Source organism: Choloepus didactylus, chromosome 6 (genome assembly GCF_015220235.1).
Source record: "Choloepus didactylus isolate mChoDid1 chromosome 6, mChoDid1.pri, whole genome shotgun sequence".
Classification (NCBI taxonomy): domain Eukaryota; kingdom Metazoa; phylum Chordata; class Mammalia; order Pilosa; family Megalonychidae; genus Choloepus; species Choloepus didactylus.
The window spans coordinates 55,948,245-55,967,755 of record NC_051312.1 but is presented as its reverse complement, the minus strand read 5'-3'; the positions used below and the strand labels follow the sequence as shown (position 1 = coordinate 55,967,755).

The 19,511-nt window shown below is 35.3% G+C and overlaps 1 protein-coding gene across 4 annotated transcripts in view; it reads left to right on the top strand.

The window, feature by feature from the left end:
* LUZP2 (leucine zipper protein 2) overlaps positions 1-19,511 on the top strand; it is a 654,481-nt gene that overhangs the window by 263,096 nt on the left and 371,874 nt on the right. For 3 of the 4 annotated variants that reach the window (XM_037839189.1, XM_037839190.1, XM_037839188.1), the window contains exons 2-3: positions 10,326-10,443; positions 13,967-14,037. In XM_037839189.1, coding sequence (XP_037695117.1) covers positions 10,326-10,443; positions 13,967-14,037 — 189 coding nt within the window. The remainder of the gene's footprint in view (positions 1-10,325; positions 10,444-13,966; positions 14,038-19,511) is intronic. The other variant, XM_037839191.1, reaches the window with a different exon arrangement.

Genomic DNA, 19,511 nt, shown 5'->3' with positions numbered 1-19,511 from the left:
TACAAGGTACCATTGAAATGTACTGATTAAGAACTAATAGTCTTGACTATCTTCTATTTAATGTATTGTTTGTTTTTTGCAATTTTGCTTTTGCTCTCCAATTTCCCTCATTCTTCTCTACCCCTGCACTCTTTATGCTCGAGAACTATATTTCTGGAAAGAAAAAAAGCATGACTTTGCATGCATTTGATGATTTACTGTACTATTAGACCACTAAAATGACAATATTTCTGGTAAATTTTAACATACTAGATAATAAAGACAATTGATCACTTTCACAGGAGCATCCAGGCAACAATCCTTCAAAGATGATTGGATAGAGGGTTTTAAAGATGATGCCTTGAGGAGAACAAATGTGTGATTAAGGGCTTGAGTTACCCTTTCACATAATTTTTTCTGAAATTCCGTACATGATTATTTCTGAACATGGAAGGAAATTAAATTCTATGTTAATCAAAAGTAAACAGAAACTGGTCTTCTTATTTTCGTACTGTGAGAGCTACACAATAGAACATTTACAAGGGACACGAGATTTTTTTTTCCGTAAAATAGAAGTATCTATTTCATTTATTACTCCTTTGAACAAAGATTTAATTTCCCTATACTCATATCTCATATCCCTATACTCATATCTCATATCCTTATACTCATATCTCATATCTTACAGAAAGTGTATTCAAGGTCTCCTCTACCCATCATAGAGGATTTAGCAGAGGTGCCTATGAAAGGCCTCAGTTTCCAGATCCTGATAGGGAACCTCCAGATGAAGGTGCATGGTCTAGGAATGCACATATGCCCAAGAGCATGATTGGCCTGATGAGCTTGATTCCTTGACTGTGACTCTCTTCAGAGACTGCAATGCTCTGGTAATGTCCACCAGGCCTGTTTATGGGGAGAGCAGGTTTTCCCCATGAGGACTGTCAAGTAAAGTCTTTGTAATTGCCTCTGGTCTGGCCTGAAATATCACAAGTAGGTTTTCGGCCAGGATCCACTTTCCTCAATGTTCATATAAATATGTGTGTATATACATATGTATGTGTATATATGTATGTGCACATTTATACACATAGCTATCTAGTTGTAGATATGTGTATATATTTGTATATATGCATATACATATACCCATATACATACATGTAACCACACACATACATACATGCCCTACTTCTCCCTCGCTCCCAACTTTCTATTTATTTTCTTGCTTTCTCTGCTGAGAAGGCTTAGAAGCAATGTCATCCTCATAATAATGAGCATACCTAGTTCTCAGATCTTGGACTCTTAGCACCATCTTCCACTAAAATAAATCAGAGTACCTTTGATAAACGGCTTATTCCAGAGAATGAGCAGGGAAGGTACATGTTTCTGCACTACAAAGTAGTGAAGGTGTCCACAAATCAAATCATACCATAATTATTAGAAAATTAAAGTACTGTTAGAGATTTATAGGTCCAAAACCAAATTATTATATAAAATCTGTTATGTAGTTGCTCATTAAAAGTTATAAACTCTAAATTAATGAATTTATTTTATAAATTAACTATAAATTGAAGATATGGTGAGAATATATGAGGTGCAAATTCAGAAAAGGAAGGAACTACATAGTTCTAGGAGGATATTTCTTGGAAGAAGTGAGATGAGTTTTTCTCTTTTAATCTGGACTGAAAAGCAGAGACTAGGTGAAGGTACTATGGGCTGATGTAAGAATTCAGGCAAAACTAGCAGTGAGAATTCATTCAGGCACAATGTGCTGTCAAATAAAAACAATCAGAACTTAAGTACGGAGAGACTTATTCAAGAGCTATAGTAATAGGAAGAACACCCCAGCCATAAAATCTTTAAGTACTTCAGGGTGAAGGAAGATACAGATTTCTTTTGTAGGGTGAAGTAAAATAAGGCTGTAAGAACTGGGTGTGAGGAAGTGGGGTGAGCAGGTGGCATGATAGAGCAAATGAACAGGAAGTGTTTTTCTTTACTGTCAGCTTATTCTTAGAAGGGACCATTACGGAAGGGTTGTTCCATGTTCTAATGCTCTCTGAAGCCCCCATTGCTTTCTTAAACTCAAGGATGGGCTGACATTTAGGAGCCAGCAGAAAGAAGAGAAGCTTGATGAAAATTTGTTCTAGATTAGTCAGTGGGGACAAACAGTTCAGCTAATCATTTATTAGTTAAAGAACAGGAATTGGGCTTTTTATCTGGCTTTGCTTTAGGTAAACAAGGGGTTCATCTGTGAGTCTTATTGAAGTCATGTGCTATAAATGTCCTGATAATGACCTGATAGGAAGGTTAAGACTTGGGGAAGAGTCAGACAGTGATGCTCAAATACTTATGGTTGAAGGAGAAACAGGATTTGATCCAGGAATTGATTGTCTTTGAGGACCAAGGAAAATAATTACATAAAAGTGGCCTGAAAGCTACCATTTTTAGTGAAGATGGACAAGCATGTTTTCAGTTATTCTTTCTGCAGAAAGCAGTGACAAAAAAATGTACAAAATGTAAAGTAAAAATTCCTTTTAAGGCATTGGCTGTCAAGGTACAAGGTAGAAAGTACTCCAAGAGCCAAAATCTCTGAGAAATGAAGTACAGAGTAAACCCAGCAATTGGGACTATGTAGCAGATTGTTTGCATATTTGGCCAAAATTATTATTCTCCTTATATCCATAGCCATTTATAATGTGACTTGGAAGCATTTTCCATCAAGAAGTGAAGTCTATTTCTCTTCCTCTTGAATCTGGCCTGGATTTGTGACTTATTTTGTGATCCTACAACATAGCAGAGAGGATGTTGTGCTAATTCTTAGCCTAAACGTGAAGGGTACTCTGATGTTTTTGCTAATTCTCTTAGAACCTGATCAACCAACTGCAATGTGAACAAGCCTGGGCTAGTTTGCTGGGTGAAGACAGACATATGGCAGAGGTGCCTCTTCTTCAGGCTTTGGTTCAAATTCATGTGTATTCTACCCATCTTTCTTTCTGGTAACCAGCCTGAAGTGACAGCAGTTATCTGGGGGGATACCAACACATAACCATTAGTAAGAGAAGAAGAGGTTAAACAAAATCACACAAACATTTAAAGCCTTTGATGTCTCATGTCCACTAACATTCCTTTGACAGACATAACAAATATCAAGATTTATATTTTGCCTATATTTGCATCGTGGCAAAGATACGGAGGGAAGAAAGAAGTGTACACAAAAACGGTAGCTATAAAAATGATGATAAAAATGTTTGAAAATATTCAAATTCCGTTCATAATTAAAATCAAAATATTAAAAAACTAGGAATAGAAGTAAACATTTTTAATATGATAACACAAAAAAACCTAGAGCAAATAATATATTTATGCCTAAATATTGAAAGCCTTCCCCCTGGTATCAGGAATATAACAAGGATGCCCCATCACCAATTCTATTGAACATTATAACATAGATTCTTTGTAATAAACTGAGATGAGGGAGTAAAATAAAAAATTTAAGGATAGGGAAAAAGAAAAGAAATAAGCTGCCATTCTTGCAGATACTATGATGATATATGTAGAAAATTAAAAAAATTCTGCAAGTAATTTTTATAATCAATAGTTAATACAGAACCATAAACGAAATTCATTTTTCTCATGTAAAACAAACTTCTAATTGTAAATGCATATTGAAAAAGATAGCATTTATATAGTAGGGTCAAATTTATTTCAAATACATTCATCTAAGAGGTATAAAAACCCTATGCAGAAAACTGTGCAATATTATTGCAAGAAAATTTTATAAACCATGAATATATAGAAGTATATATCATGTTTTTTAGAGTAGAACACTCCATATTTTCAAAATATTAATACAATTCATCAATATCCAAATGGCTCTTTTCTCATTGAATTGACAAACCAATTCTAAAATGTATATAGAAATGCAAAGGACCATGAATAGGCAACACAATCTTGAAGAAAATGACAAATTTTGGTTTCTTATACAACTGGATAGCCATACATTACACCATTATAAAGCTACATTAATTAAAGGAGAGAGGCATTTGTAAAAGGATAGAGAAACAGACTAATAACAACCATTATGTGTTTGACTAAATAATGTAAAACAGACCTATATTTATATTTAAAAAATTTATTTATGAAAATGCTATTTATAGTTACATTTATATATTTTACATTTACATTCTCAAAATTTTCAATAAATAGTGCCAAGTGAATTGTATATAGATATAAAAATAAATGTATCTCCATCCCTGACTCATGCAGTACAGATAAAACACATTCCTATGGGGATCACAGATCTAACATGTGAAAAGATAAATAAACAAAAAACCAAATAATTAATATGCTCCTAGAACATAAGATAAGTAAGTAGACCTAAGTTGCTTTAACAGTATGCAAAAAGTACAAACCCTAATATGAATGATTTATACTACAGTCTGTATGTTATCAACATCCATTCATCAAAGGACACCATTAAATAATTCAGAAAACAAGCAGCAGCATAGGAAATTATATTTTCATTAAAAATTTAGCCAGCTAAGGACTCATATAGGGAATAGATATCAATAACTTCTACAAATCAATATCAGTGGGCAAACCAATGGAAAAACAGCAAAAGGCTTGAGCAGGAATTTTATAAAAGATAATCCATAAATATCATCTTTTGTGAAGTGTTCACTTTGTGAGTTACCAATAAAATGCAAAAAAAAAAAAAAGAGATACTATTTCACAGATTACAGAACAGCTGAAATTAAAAAAAATACTGAGAATACCAGTTTTGAAAAGAGTGAAGCTATCAGAATTTTCCTATTCTCTTACCTTAAAACTGATCTGGGAAATTCTTTGGCAGGATTTGCTAAATATGAACATCTGCGTACCCAGTAATATAGCCACTCTCTTCTTAATTACATGGTCAGCAGAAATGCATTCATATATTAACTGCAAGGCATATAAAATACTGATAGCAGCATTATTCATAACAGCTAAAAACTGGAAAAAAACCATGCGTTTATGAGCAGTAAAATAGATAAATTATGGTATACACAGCAATAAAATTAACTATTTCTACACTCAACAATAAGGAAAAATCTCACAAAGTCAATGTTAAACAAAGCAAACATACAATAATACACATTCAATGGTTGCATTTTTATGACGTTCCCAAATAGGCAAAGCTATTATAAGAAAAGAGAAGTCTTAATGTTGATTATATTTAGGGAGGAAAATGGAGGCAATGATGGACAAGGTCAAAGGAAGGCTTCTATTTTCAAAATTTCTTGTGTGCTTAGTAATTCATCATGTTTCCTTAGGATTGGGTATTTTTTGTTTTCTACATGAACGTTTTACCTCAATAAAATTGCATTTTAAAATCAAAGTCTGAGATGAAAGATATCATCTGAAAATCATAGAAAACCTTTTACTCAGTTATGCAACAAAACTTATATTTCTATCTTAAAGCAAGGATCTAAATAAAAGGTCATCTATCATTTCCTCTACTTGCCATTGTTTTGGATATCTAAACCAGTACAATCAGCAAAGAAAAATAAATAAAAGTTATAGCTTTTAGGGAAAGACATGCATGATATTATTCAAACAAAATACTGCCTCCCACTTTAAAAAGCCAAAATAATCAATTGAATAACTATGGCAACTAATAAGGATGGTTAATAAGATATCTGGAATCAGGATCAACTTAAAGAGTCAATAGCTTTAAAAGCAACTAGCAGTATTCATTTAGGCAACTGAATGGAAAAATCCACAATAGCAGCAATAAATCTAACAAGAAATGAATAAGATCTCTAGTAATAAATGTAAAGCATTACTGAAACATATAAAAGTACTAGAATAATCTATGAGAAAATCTATGTTTCTAAATGAGAAGATTCACTATTATTAAGATTTCTATTTCCCTAAATATAAGTATAATGTGAAGGCAATTTCAATTATATTCCCAGCAGTTTTTATTGAGTTGACAAGCAGATTCTAAAATCCATTAAAAAAAAAATGTAGAAAATTTGTCATTAAATCTATCATTAAAAACAATAGGGGTACTATTAGGAAATGTCAAAATGTATTACAATATTTTAATAATGAAAACATGATATTGCATTGGGGCAGACAAATCAACCCATGAATCAGAATAGAGCTTGAAAAAAATGAAATATACAAGGAAATTCAATATATCATGAAATTGTCATTTCAAGATCAGTGGGGAAGGAAATGATTGTCCCCAAATGGCTACCACATCTAAGTTAGATTCCTGCCACTTTCTATATATAAAATACATATCAAAATCAATTATCTAGTTAGCAACAATTAACTACTAATAAATTTCCATAAAATTACAAGAACAATCCAAATGCTATAAAGGAAAAGATATGCCTACATATAAATTTGAAAGAAATTGGTAAGGGAAGTCTGACATAAAATATAAATGTAGAAAGGAATTAAACAGATAATTCTTAATGGAAGCTATATAACTGGCTATTAAAGATATAAAAATATGATCAATCTCTAATGAATTTAATGAAAATTATATCTGAAAGGAAGTATCATTTTCTACTCTTGAAATCAGAACATGTTAAAAGGGGTGTGTGTGTGTGTGTGTGTGTGTGTGTGTGTGTGTGTGGAATATCCAGTTCAGGTAAATGTGCAGAAAAGGAAGAGAATGACTATTACTAATAGATATTTAGACTAGAATAGCTTTTAGGCAGTAATTTGCTAGCATCTTTCAAAATTAAGTCTATTATCCTTTTAATGTATTATTTCCATTTCTAAGAACATGTATTACCAAAATATCCAAGAATATATATTTTTGCACACATGCATAGATTTCAATATTTTTAAGAGAGAAATAAAAATTGGAAACACCCTGAATGATCAGTTGTAAAACATATTGTTAACACCTATATTAGATTATTTATACACAGGCATGGAAAGAGCTTCAAGATAAGCCATTTTCAAAACATTAGTGCAGGAGAATCATGTATGTTTTGGAAGAAAGGAACATTTATTGGAAGATGAGCATGCACTCGTTTGTAAATGCACATAAAATCTGGTAAGATGATGAACAAATGAGTCCATTATGATTACTTTTACAAAGAGTGGTTAGAGGGAGTGTATGTGTGAAAGGAACTTGGAACTTTCATTTTTTATTCTACATGTTTCTTCTTTGTTGGACTTTCTAAGCAATAAAAAAGTTAGAGAATTAGTTCCAAAAGTTTCCCAGTACTTAGGTAAATAAATACATATGTGCATATATATAAATACAAATATATTCATATGTATTTATGTACATGGGTCTATATAAAAAGGGAGACAGGAGATTTTGTTTTTTTTTTTTTTTAAGAAGATGCCCTCCTTGTGAATGATTCAATGTAGAGTACTATTAACATTTCTGTTAATTAACATTACTGGATATATGTTCCTGAGAAATTGTATCCTATTCATGGTTCCCAGTGTATTCACTAGGAAATAGAAATTTAAAGTGGTTCTCCTTTCTTCATGAAGTTATTTGAAGGCTAAATAAGATTATGGAATTAGAATAATGTTTATAATTAATACAGACAAAAAATAGAAACACTATTCAGAATTTCATCTAATGAAAAATAGTTAATGAGAAATAAATCCATTAGAGAAAACTTATAGATGTAATAGAGGAGGAGGATGGAATCTACTATAAATTCTGTGAAAGGCACAGTGAACAGTACGTGTGATAACACAGAGCTGGGTCTGTGGTCTTTATGGTGTAGTGGTTGAAAGCATCGTCTTTGGGGGTTGACTGATACATCACTTACTTTTTAGCTGTATGTCCTTGGAAATTACACTATCCCTATAACTCATTTCTTCAACTGTAAAATGGGGTTAATATCTGTGCTTACTTAATGGAATTGTGCTGAACATTAAATTAATATTTATTTCTATCACCATCTTGCGTGTGCTACATGGTCAGTAAATGGTGCCTATCATTAGATTTAAATGTGTTTATCACAAACATTCAAGAGAAACAAACTGTGGCATGAAGTGAGGTTGTACAATTGTTAGGAAATGAGAATGTGCCTTGCCATTCATTACTTGATTTTGCTAGTGAGACAGAAAGGAAACGTGGGACATTAGTAACTGTCTGATTACTGGCTGATTGCTGTTCATCAGTGTAAATCACAAGGCCAGGGAGAAATAGTTTGGTTCTTAGCAGTGGTCCATTCCAATTTCTTTCAAACAAAAAGAATATGAGGATTGCTAGAGACCTATAATACAAAAAGTGGGAGAAAAACATTTAAGTATACTAGAAACCTATTCTAGATGGGACACATTATTAATTATCACTAAGGTCATTGGCAGATTCAGTTTCTATGTACTTCTGCAGAAAACATGTAAAGTGCCATGAATTTCTTAGTCATAGAAATTATATATATAATATATATTAATTGAGTACCTACTGGGGTTCTAATCTTCGCATAATAACTTCCAACATTTAACATTCATAAAAGTTTGAGTGAGTTCAGTGTTAGTATTGCATTTTACAGATAAAGAAACTAATCAAGTTTCCACATTTGAAAGATTTTTCCCAAACGGGACCTGACCACATCAATCCTGCATAGAACCCTTCAATTACTTCTCCTTGTTCTTACAGTAATGTCCAAACTCCTAACCATCACTTGAGAGACCTATATGCTTTTGTCCATTGCTTTAGTTTCCTGGCTGCTAAAACAAGAGCATACATTGGGTTGGCTTAAGCAATGGGGATTTTTTGGCTCATGGTTTTGAGGCTAGGAAAAGCCCAAAGTCAAGGCGTTAGCTGAGGACCGTGGCATTCTGGGGCTGGATGCCAACCATCTTTGGTCCTTGGCTTTTCCGTCATATGGCAATGCACATGGTGGCCTCTCCTGGCTTCTCTCTCTGTTGGGCATTCATTCTGTCTATAAAGGACTCCAGTAATCTAGATTAAAGCCCAACGTGATTCAGTGTGGCCACACTTTAACGGAAGTAACATCATTTAAGGGATTTCATTTGCAGTGGGTCCACACCCACCAGAATGTGGCCCAAGGCCAAGAACATGCCAAAACTGGGTTATACAATTCAATCCACAGGACTATTCTTTCTGCTTCCTCATTGCAGCAGTAAATATCCCATCCCCTAATTAGGACTCCAAACCTTGCGATGTTTTTTCTCTTTCTCTTCCTCTCCCTCCTACTCCTCCTCATCCTCCTCCTTTTCTCCTCCTTTTTAAAATCCAAGTCTCATTTTCATTGGTATTTAGGCATGCCTTCCCCATTTGTATGGCTAATTTCTGCTTATCTTTTAGAGAGCAACTTACATATTATATGTGACTTCGTCGAAGAAGGCTTCCCTAGGTTCGCTGCTCTCCTGTGTGTTCCAATTAGTATTTGAACCTTCCTCTATCAGTTGCAGTTTTAGGGTATACCAACAATTACCTATTTCCTTATTTACACCTCACTCCCCCACTCACCAATGCACACATACGCACTTCTTGCTCATTCCTTCCTTGAATAGGACCTTGGGGTAGCAACTTGATCACTCCAAGCCTAAATTTTGCATTTGCAAAATGAGAATTATAATAGCTATCTTGCAGTCTTGTAAAGACCAGACGAAAAACATGGAAAAATATATGTATGTCCATATGTATGTATGTGTGACACTGAGATAGCTATGTCTTTCTTTCATGTTCGTTATTAACAAGTATACTCAAAATTCATTATAATTACTGTATACTGTATATTAAATCACTCTAATACACTAGATATTACTGTATATTGACTACTTTTCAGAGAGTTTGCTTCTTCCAATACCTCTTTATTAGCCTTGGGGATTCTTAGATATGTATGGAAGGAGGAGCCTTTTCAATGATAGGCTTTCTTCCCTATAATCCATGGGTTAAACTCCCTTACTCTTTGTTCCGGGTCTGCCCCCAGGTTTGCTCCCCCAGTGTCAGAACATGTCTACGTTTGGGAGATACGCTGGATCAAATGATATCACTTGCTGTAAAATTTCAAGGAGCTTGACAAAAGTGCGTGATGTCATAGAAAAGTATATTTTCCAAAGATCTCTGATAAACTATGTTACATGAATGGAAGGTGTACGATATTGTTCTGGAATCTCTCTGGAACCTGAACACTGCTCACTGTGAAATGAAATCTTTGCTATAAAACTGTTTTGTATTTCAATATTCCCCTTTTAGAAGGAAGAATAACAAGAAAACACCCCGGTGGTTAAGATTTCAATTAATCTAGATTTTGCTGTAAATGGAAGGGTTAGTGATTACAAGGAAAGGGTTGCTTCTGAGGGGAAGCTTGTGTGGGCTCTCATGCCTTTTCTTTCTGTGTTAGACAGGACTATGAAGAGCTAGAAAAGCAGCTAAAAGAAGTCTTTAAAGAGCGAAGCACCATCCTCCATCAGCTGACAAAGACATCAAGAGAACTTGATGGAATTAAAGTCAACCTTCAGGTGAGATGAGTACTCATTTTCCCAGCATCAATCACATGGTTTGCCTCTGTGTACTAACATGTTAAGGCATCTGCATTTTAAAAAATAATTTTGAATGTATTTCCAATCCCACACATAGGAATAGTTATTTATTATTACATAAACTTTGAAAGGAAATGTAATTTGAAATGCAGTTTGGGAATATTTGTTTTGCTATTACAGGAATGAAAAAAAATACGTGCTTGGCAAGGTCATCAATTCAGCAGAGCTTCCGAGATCAATTTGACCCCTGTGTTTTTCGTATTTCAAAATGATGAAAGTAATTATGACCAAGTGTTATGTGAGTATAGGAATGATCTCCACAAGATAATTTTAAATTCCCCACAGAGTAGTTCTAAAGATTCTTTAATAAACCTCATTACTGAAATGGGTAAATGCCTTAGAAAGGAGAGTGTCATCTGTTAAAATGCATTAATACTCAGAGAAATCTCAAGCAAAAAAACCAGAAGCAAGATCTATATCTGATAAGTACCGTTTTAAAAATGTCTGATAATGCATATTTTTGAAATTCAATTTGAATATTTCATTTATTGAGTACCTATTGTTTGTGAAGAGCTTAGAATGTATTATCCAATTTAATTCTCACACCATACCTATGAAGTAGGCCTTATTATTATTTTTCGTGTTGCACACGTGAAACCATACTTAGAAAAAATGTTATTTTGGATGTCACGAAACGAAGCCAGTATTTAAGTGCAGTCAGTCTGGCTCCAGAAACTGTCTCTTAGTTATTGCATTTTAGTATTTCTGAAACATGTGGACTCATCATTGTCTACAATCTTGTCCTGAGCTTTCTATTCCAATGATGATGATGATGGTGATGGTGATGATGGTGTCAGTAACCACTACAGCTTATTGAATATGGTTAAGGTTTTGTATTCGGTACTTTCTATAAAATGAGGACTCTATCTTCATATTATAGAAAAAAAAAACTGAGTTACAGAAAAATTAAGAAACTAAGAACATAGTGATAGGAGGCAGAACTGGTATTGGGACTTAAAGCCTAAGCTCTTGTACAGAATTTGTGTTACATCTTGAAAACATGGAAATAAAAGAGGAAAAATCATCCATACACCAGAGGGACAGAGACACAGGTGGCAGTATGATGGCAGTATAGGAATAACAGCGCTATGATTGAGGTGTGCACTGAACTTTAGGGGAAACACTGCCTAGGAGGTGCTTGGATGGAAGTGGGTACAAAGTGGTTTCTGCAGGGATCTGATATCTAAGTTGCACCTTATGTTGAGTGGAAATTTATCAGGCGAATAAGTCTGGAAACAGTATTTAAGACATCTGCGTATTATCAGATGCATGAGACACCTGGGACTTGGAAAGCATTGCAAGCATGTAGTGAAATGTCCAGGAGTACCTTAGTGTTTACAGCATTTCCAGGACATTTGGTCTCTCTATATGAGTAGCCTAATTCAAGACACCTAATTAGAGAGTACAAAATTGCTTGATAAAGGAATAATTCCATAGAGTTATCTCTTCTGAAGGATAACAATCCTACCACTAAGTATAGTTACAAATTTAAGTGCCTTTGGTATGCCAGCCATGTACAAGCTGTTTCTCATTTTTTATCTCATAAATCCTTTTAACAACCTCTTTGAAAAATTAAGATATTATTATTTGCATCATACAAATGAGGAAACAAGGTGAAATAAGTCACAGGAATTATGCAGGAGTCATACATCTAATAAATGATGACTCCATGTTTCAATCTCATGTTTCAATGACTCCATATCCCATTGCACTGATTTTTTTTTTTTTCCAGTGAAACTTCAGGAAGGCAGGAGGAGGTTTGAAAGTCATGCTCATCTTTGTATTCACAGCACCTGGAGGGATGATATATTAGGGTGAACAATATGCATTATTTAGATTAATAAGTAGGTATATCTACCTTTGGTGTCCTTAAAGGAATCAAGATCATTTTCCTTGGATACCCACTTCCCTGGAAATTCCTGGGAAAATAAAAGATACTCTAGTTATTCTGGCTGGTTACTCCTTTCAAACCACCACCTGTATATCTGCTCTTTTCATTTATCTCGGTTTTTGATTTTTTACTTCTCTGAGGATAGTCTTCTGCCTTTTATATCTTGGTTTCTCCTCAGAATGCCCAGGGTATAGCAAGAGTTCAATAAATTAACAACCATATTTTTATTGTACTTTTTACCAAGTGATTTTACACATTTATTATTTCCTTTCATTTTCCAATAACTGTCTAAAATAGGCCCTTCAGAATTCTCATCAATGTTTTTTGGAAAAGGAAGCCTAAGGACAGATTTTGTGGCCTGCCCAAGGTTTCATGACCATGATGTACTCCCCTAGTTGGTGACTCTTTCCCTAATATAATCCCTCTTGTTGCATTCTTTGTACTTTATGTGGCATTACTCTTTCATACAGTCAGAACACCTTGTACTGGCTACTTTCTAATGATAACCTCTGACTCATCAGTCAGTCAGTGTAGGGAGATTCTTCTCATCCAGTTCATCCCATTATATCCCTACTTAGCATATTTTATTCAAATGGTCTGTTTTTAACAGACCGAAAAATTTGTGATGGTAGGTTTCATGCCTTTATACAGGTCTTTGTATAATTTGTGATGTTTGTTAAATATTGCTAAGTAAACAAAGAGTTTGTCCTTCTTCCTATTGTCAGTTCCCTACTTATGGCAACTTCTCTTCCTGCAAGCAATTTTATTGACTCTCAGTTTCAACATTTTATTCAAGAAAGACAGGTTACATTACCAGTTAAGTAGTTTACTGAGTTTAAATACAAAAGTTCTTAGGGAAGGCTTAATGGAACAGTTTCTCTTTTAAGAAAATTCTCTATGGCTTTTTATTGTTTTGTTTTTTGTTTAATTTATGATCTGTGGATGTTGAATTGCCAGATTAAATAAATATTAATGATTATACATGTTATATTTTCCTTTAATATTTGACCTGTACAGAGCAGTTAAATTTTTACATGGCCCTAATTTTTTCTATGAGTCCTAATGCATTGTTTACAAATAACAAATGGATAAGACCAACAGGTGCATGTGTTTTGATTGCTTTGATCTTGAATTTTGTTATTTCCTGACTTTTGCTGGGGACCTTTTATGTCCCCTTGTATTTTTGGAAACTAAGCCAGAGCTGATTTAACATGCCTGCAGCAAACACATTAAAACTTCACACAAAGAGCAGACCATATATTTTATATTCACCTATAAAGAGAGCTAGATATTTGGAGAGCAGTTTCTCCTCGAACTTCTAAAAGTCTGAGGCTCAGCTCATTCCTTTTGACCTCCTGGGTAGCACATGCACTAGCCAGTGTAATAAATTTCTGTGTATGTCCTTAGAGCCACCAGGACTAGTGTGGCCTCTTTTGTACATTCTTGTTCCAGGGCATACATGCTGGCATGTTATCTGCTATAGAGTCAAAGCTGAATGGAGCCTCAGTTTATCACCTCAGTATGACCTCCTTTTCCCATTTTTCCTATCAGTCTTTGAAAAACGATGAGCAGTCTGCCAAAACTGATGTTCAGAAACTTCTGGAATTAGGACAAAAACAAAGGTAAGACTCTGCTTCCTTTTTTATAATTCTTTTTGCTATAGTGTTTTCTGTGAAATTTCATTTTTCCCATTTATTCTGTGAAATGTACTTCACCCATGTAAGCAGAGAGAAATGTCCGGATTGTTTTAGTCTCTCATAAAGTGTTAGATGATGCTTTCTATCCTTCACTCAACAGCTGAAAAGTAAGAAGATAACTAAGTTCATACATATAGAATGAACAGATTCTACCGAAGTTTCTGAATGTAGTTTAACTCCATAGCTATCTAAAGCAGGGGTTCCCACATTTAAATGTACATATGATTCACCTGGGGATCTTGTTAAACTACAGATTCTTATACAGTAGATCTGGGGTGGGGCTTGGAGATTCTGCCTTTCTAATAAGCTCCCTGGTGATGCTCCTTGTCTGCAGATGACAGTTTGAGTGTTAAGGATCTATAGAGTACTTTCCTCTACTTTTCCCTGATAAGTCTGCCTGTCAATAGAGACATCCAATAAGATTGACTTTGGTGGACCATTTTAAACAATATAAAAACTTGATCATGATGATAATGATGAGGGTGCAGGTGAATGTAAGAATGGGGTAATCTCACTAACAAATGTAGAATTTGTACAATAATATTAGTGCTTACGTATTTCTGAAAGAAGAATATTATCAGATTTCTAAGTATTACCAGGATTTTTTAATTGCTTCTCAAAGAAAAATAAATTTGCGAAGATAATTTAAGACAGAAGGAGAAAAACAAGCTAGCATTTTATTAAGGGCTTTGCTGGATGCTATATATATAGTCTTGCTTAAACTCACAACTACTTCTTTAAAAAAATCAATTTTATTGAGATATATTCACAAACCATACAGTCACCCACAGTGTACAGTCGGTTGTTCACAATAACATTTTATAGTTGTGCATTCATCACCACAATCAACTTTTGAACATTTTCATTAACACACAAAAAAGGATAAGAATAAAAATTAAAGTAAAAAAGAGCACCCAAAACATCCCATCACTCCCTATAATTCATTTATTTTTTGTCTTCATTTTTTCTACTCATCTGTCCATGCACTGGATAAAGGGAGTGGGAGCCACAAGTTTTTCACAATCACACAGTTCCACAGTGTAATCTATATAGTTATACAATTGTGTTCAAGAATAAAGGCTACTACCGGGCTGCAGTTCAAGTTTCAGGTATTTCCTTCTAGCTATTACAATACACTAAAAACTAAAAAAAGATATCTTTATAATGCATAAGAATAATCTCTAGAATAACCCCTCTACTCTATTTGAAATCTCTCAGCCACTGAGACTCTAATTTGTTTCATTTCTCTTTCCCCTTTTGGCTCATGAAGGCTTTCTCAATCCCACAATTCCAGGGCCAAGTTCATTCCTGAGAGTCATGTCCCAAGTTGCCAGGGAGACTTATATCGCTGGGAGTCATGTCCCACATAGTGGGGAGGGCAGTGAGTTTATCTGCCGAATGGGCACAGAGAGAGACAGGCCACATCTGAGCAACAAAAGAGGTTTTCTGGGGGTGAATCTTAGGCAAAGTTTTAAGTAGGCTTAGCCTTCCCTTAGTAGTAACAGACTTCATAAGGGTAAGTCCCAAGATTGAGGGCTCGGCATACTAAACTGGTAGTCCCCAGTGCTTGCAAGAATATCAGGAATTCCCAAGCTTGGGAAGTTTAATATTTCCACATTTTCCCCCAGTCCCTTAAGGGGGCTTTGCAAATACATTTTTATTCTCTGCCCAGATTACTCTGGGAAGTATTGAAGCTTCACACTAACCTGTACAAACCAACCAGATTTCACTCCCTATTTAAAGTACCATGTAATTATGGTGTTTGAATAAACTGACCATACAAGTTAAATTATTTAGTGTGTTACAAAAAATATATATTTTGCATCTAATAAACATCTCTTTGGTCTCACACTGAAGTTGAAGTTTTAAAACACTGTCACTATTGTTCTTTACCCTTTAGTCTGATTTTCCTTAGCCCTAACCAAGTCCATTTTGTACATATCTCTAATTAAAGTCTGATCTCTTTTTTTCAGACCCTTTAACATTTGCTGTATGGGGTAATGCTGACATTCATAGCTACCAAATTCAGGCTCTAAGTCTCAGGTGTCATGTCACACAGATACCGGAAGTTCCAGGGACCAACCAAGTTATACCCAAAGAGCTCAGCATCTCAGAATTTAGAAATAGCCATTGCAACTCAGGAATCAATGTAACTGCTGTAAGAGTTTACAGTCTATGAACCTTTATAATAATAAGCCTTTCCTTGATAACCTATACTCTCAGATTCAATTCTCAGAGTTTGCACATTATAGTTAGTCCATATTAGTAAGGCATTATAATGTTTTTCTTCCATTTCTGGTTTATTTAACTCAACATACTGTCCCCAATGTCCACTCACATTCACCTCACAATATTACTCCTTCTTGTAGCAGCTCAATATTCCATTGTATGTATACACCACACTTCGCCGTTCCATTCATCAGTCGATATACACTTAGGCCACCTCCATCCACTGCAAATTGTGACTAGTGCCACCATAAACCCCACTGTGCAAATGTTATTTCCCTCTTTTCACTTCCAAGTATATATCCAATAACAGGTTTGTAGGATGACATGGCAACCTTATACTTAGCTTCCTGTGGAACCAGCACACTGCTCTCCAGATAGACTGCACCATTCTACTTCCTCACTAATGGTGATTAGGTAAATCCCTTTCTCCACATTTTCTTCAGCACTTGTATCCCTCTGTTTTTGAGAGGATTTTATTCACACACCATACATTCTATACTAAGTAAACAATCAATGGTTCCTTGTATAATCACATGGTTATGCATGTGATTATAGCACTATCCATTTCTTCCACAAAGAAAGAGGAAAAGGTGAAAAAAGAAAAAGAAAGAAAAAAATGACAACTAAAAAGCAGCAAAAGAAAACATAAAATAAAACACAATAAAAAAGTCAGACAAGAACACCAAGGATCACAAACTCTCCCTTATATCCCCTTCTTATAGACATTTGGCTTTGGTATATTGCCTTTGTTAGAATTCATGGAAGCATATTGCAATGTTACTGTCAACTGTAGACTCTAGTTTGGATTGATTGTATTTTTTCCCCAGTACCGTCTCATTTATAACACCTTGCAAAGTTGACATCCATTTGTTCTCCATCATGTAAAAACATTCTTATATTTGTACATTTAATCATTGTCATTGCCACTCTAGGTTTCACTAAGTTATACAGTCCCAGTTTTTATCTTCTATCTTTCTTTCTGGTGTCCTACATGCCCCTAACCTTCCTCTTTCAACCATACTCACAGTCATCTTTGTTTAGTGTGCTTGTAATACTGTGCTACCATCACCCAATATTGTACTATGCATTTCTGGGTCATAGTCAATCTTGTTGAACATTCAGTACTCCTTCAGCATCAAATGCCCAATCTTAACACTCTTTCTATCTCCTCATATCTTCATTTCTACCCTGTTCTCCAAACCTTTCTCTCCTGTCTTTTCCAATCTGTCTGTAGCACTCCCTTTAGTATTTCTTATAGAGGAGTTCTCCTATTCACGAACTCTCTCAGTGTCAGTTTATCTGTAAATATTTTAATCTCTCTCTCATGTTTGAAGGACTGTTTTGATGAATATAGAATTTATGGTTGGCAGTTTTTCTCTTTCAGTATCTTGAATATATCATACCACTGCCTTCTCACCTCCATGGTTTCTACTGAGAAATATGCACTTAGTCTTATTGAGCTTCCCTTGTGTGTGATGGATTGCTTTTCTCTTCCTGCTTTCAGAATTTTCTCTGTGTCTTTGACATTTGACATTCTAATTAGTAAGTGTCTTGGAGTAGGTCTATTTGGATCAATTCTGGTTAGAGTACACTGCATTTCTTGGACTTGTAATTTTATGTCTTTCATAAGAGTTGGGAAATTTTCATTGATTATTTCCTCTATTTTACTTTCTGCCCCCTTTCCCTTCTCTTCTCCTTCTGGGACACCTATTACACATATATTCATGCACTTCATGTTGTCATTCAGTTCTCTGAGACCCTGCTTCTATTTTTCCATTCTTTTCCCTATCTGTTCTTTTGTGTGCAGGATTTCAGATGTTCTGTCCTCTAGTTCAGTAATCCTGTCTTCTGCCTCTCCAAGTCTGCTGTTTTATGTCTCTGTTGTGTTTTTTGTCTCTTCTATTGTGCCTTTCATTCTCATAAGTTCTTCCTTTTGTTTTTTCAAGCTTACAAATTCTTCTTTACGGTCATCCAGTGTCTTCTTTATATCTTTCATCTCTTTTTTCACAATTTCTTACAAGTCATTGATTTGATTTAGAAGATTTGTTTGAATATCTTTAAGTAATTGTTTCAACTCTTGAATGTCAGTTGATGTGTTAGTTTTTTTTTCCTTTGTGACATATATCTTTGTGTTTCCTGGTGTGGCTCATGATTTTTTGCCATCTAGGCATCTGATTTTCTTGATTAGTTTATTCTGGAGGTTGTTTTCTCTCTTTTGCCTTGGGTTTTCTTGTTGGTTTTCTTTGATCTCTATATTTCTTTGTTTCTCTTGCTGGCAAGTTTTCAGATTGGCTCTGCCCCTCCTTCTTCCACCCAAATCAGGCCTGCTACAGGGATGGGACTAAGGCACTGGGCACCCCAGCAAGTTCACTATCTGTGGTAAATACAGACCTTCTGGCTTCCAGTGGTGCTATTTTTTCTGCTGGTCAGCAAGACCTGGGTTTGTTTTAGAGCCCTACTTTGACAGTTGGGTTGTCCATACTTCTTGGCCAAAACTGAGTTGTGTTTCTGTGCAGGGCAGGTAGACCAGCTCCTGTGGTCCTAATAAAACGTCTGAAGCATCTTTTTAAAAGAGTTTCTATCCCCTTTCACTTTCTGGACTGTCCAGCAGAAGGCACTGTTCAATTACTTTATCATCATCCTCAGAGACTGCTTTGCCTCTGAGCACAGGCTGCATCTACACAGGCGAGCTGAAACTGCAGGATTCCTATACCCTCACTTTACTGACCAAAATCTGGCTTGATGTAGGGCTACACCTGTGGCAAAGTACTCCCTCACTGATCCATTACCTCAGCTGTCCCCAAGGCAAGGAAACGGTTGCGAGCTGCAGCTTCCCTCAAGGGTGGGGAGAAGGGTTTTCTGATCCATGGCTGGAAATGCAGTCCCTGTCCTCATTTTCTCAGTCTCTTTGTCCCTCACTGACCAGGGCCTTGAAATGTCCTCTCCTGTCCCCCAGGTCTTCAAACAGTGGGCGTATGTCTCACTACAATGAGAGATTTTAAAATCTGTGTCCCTGGTGAGAGGGGTCCCATCTGCTTATTCTGTGCCTTCCCCATGGTGAGCCTGAGTGATGGGGAGGAGAGAGGACCAGCTGGTCTGGGACAGAAAATTCCTGCCTAATATTTCTGCTCTTTCTTCAGTTCAGCATCTGCAGGTTCCTTCTCCAGTTC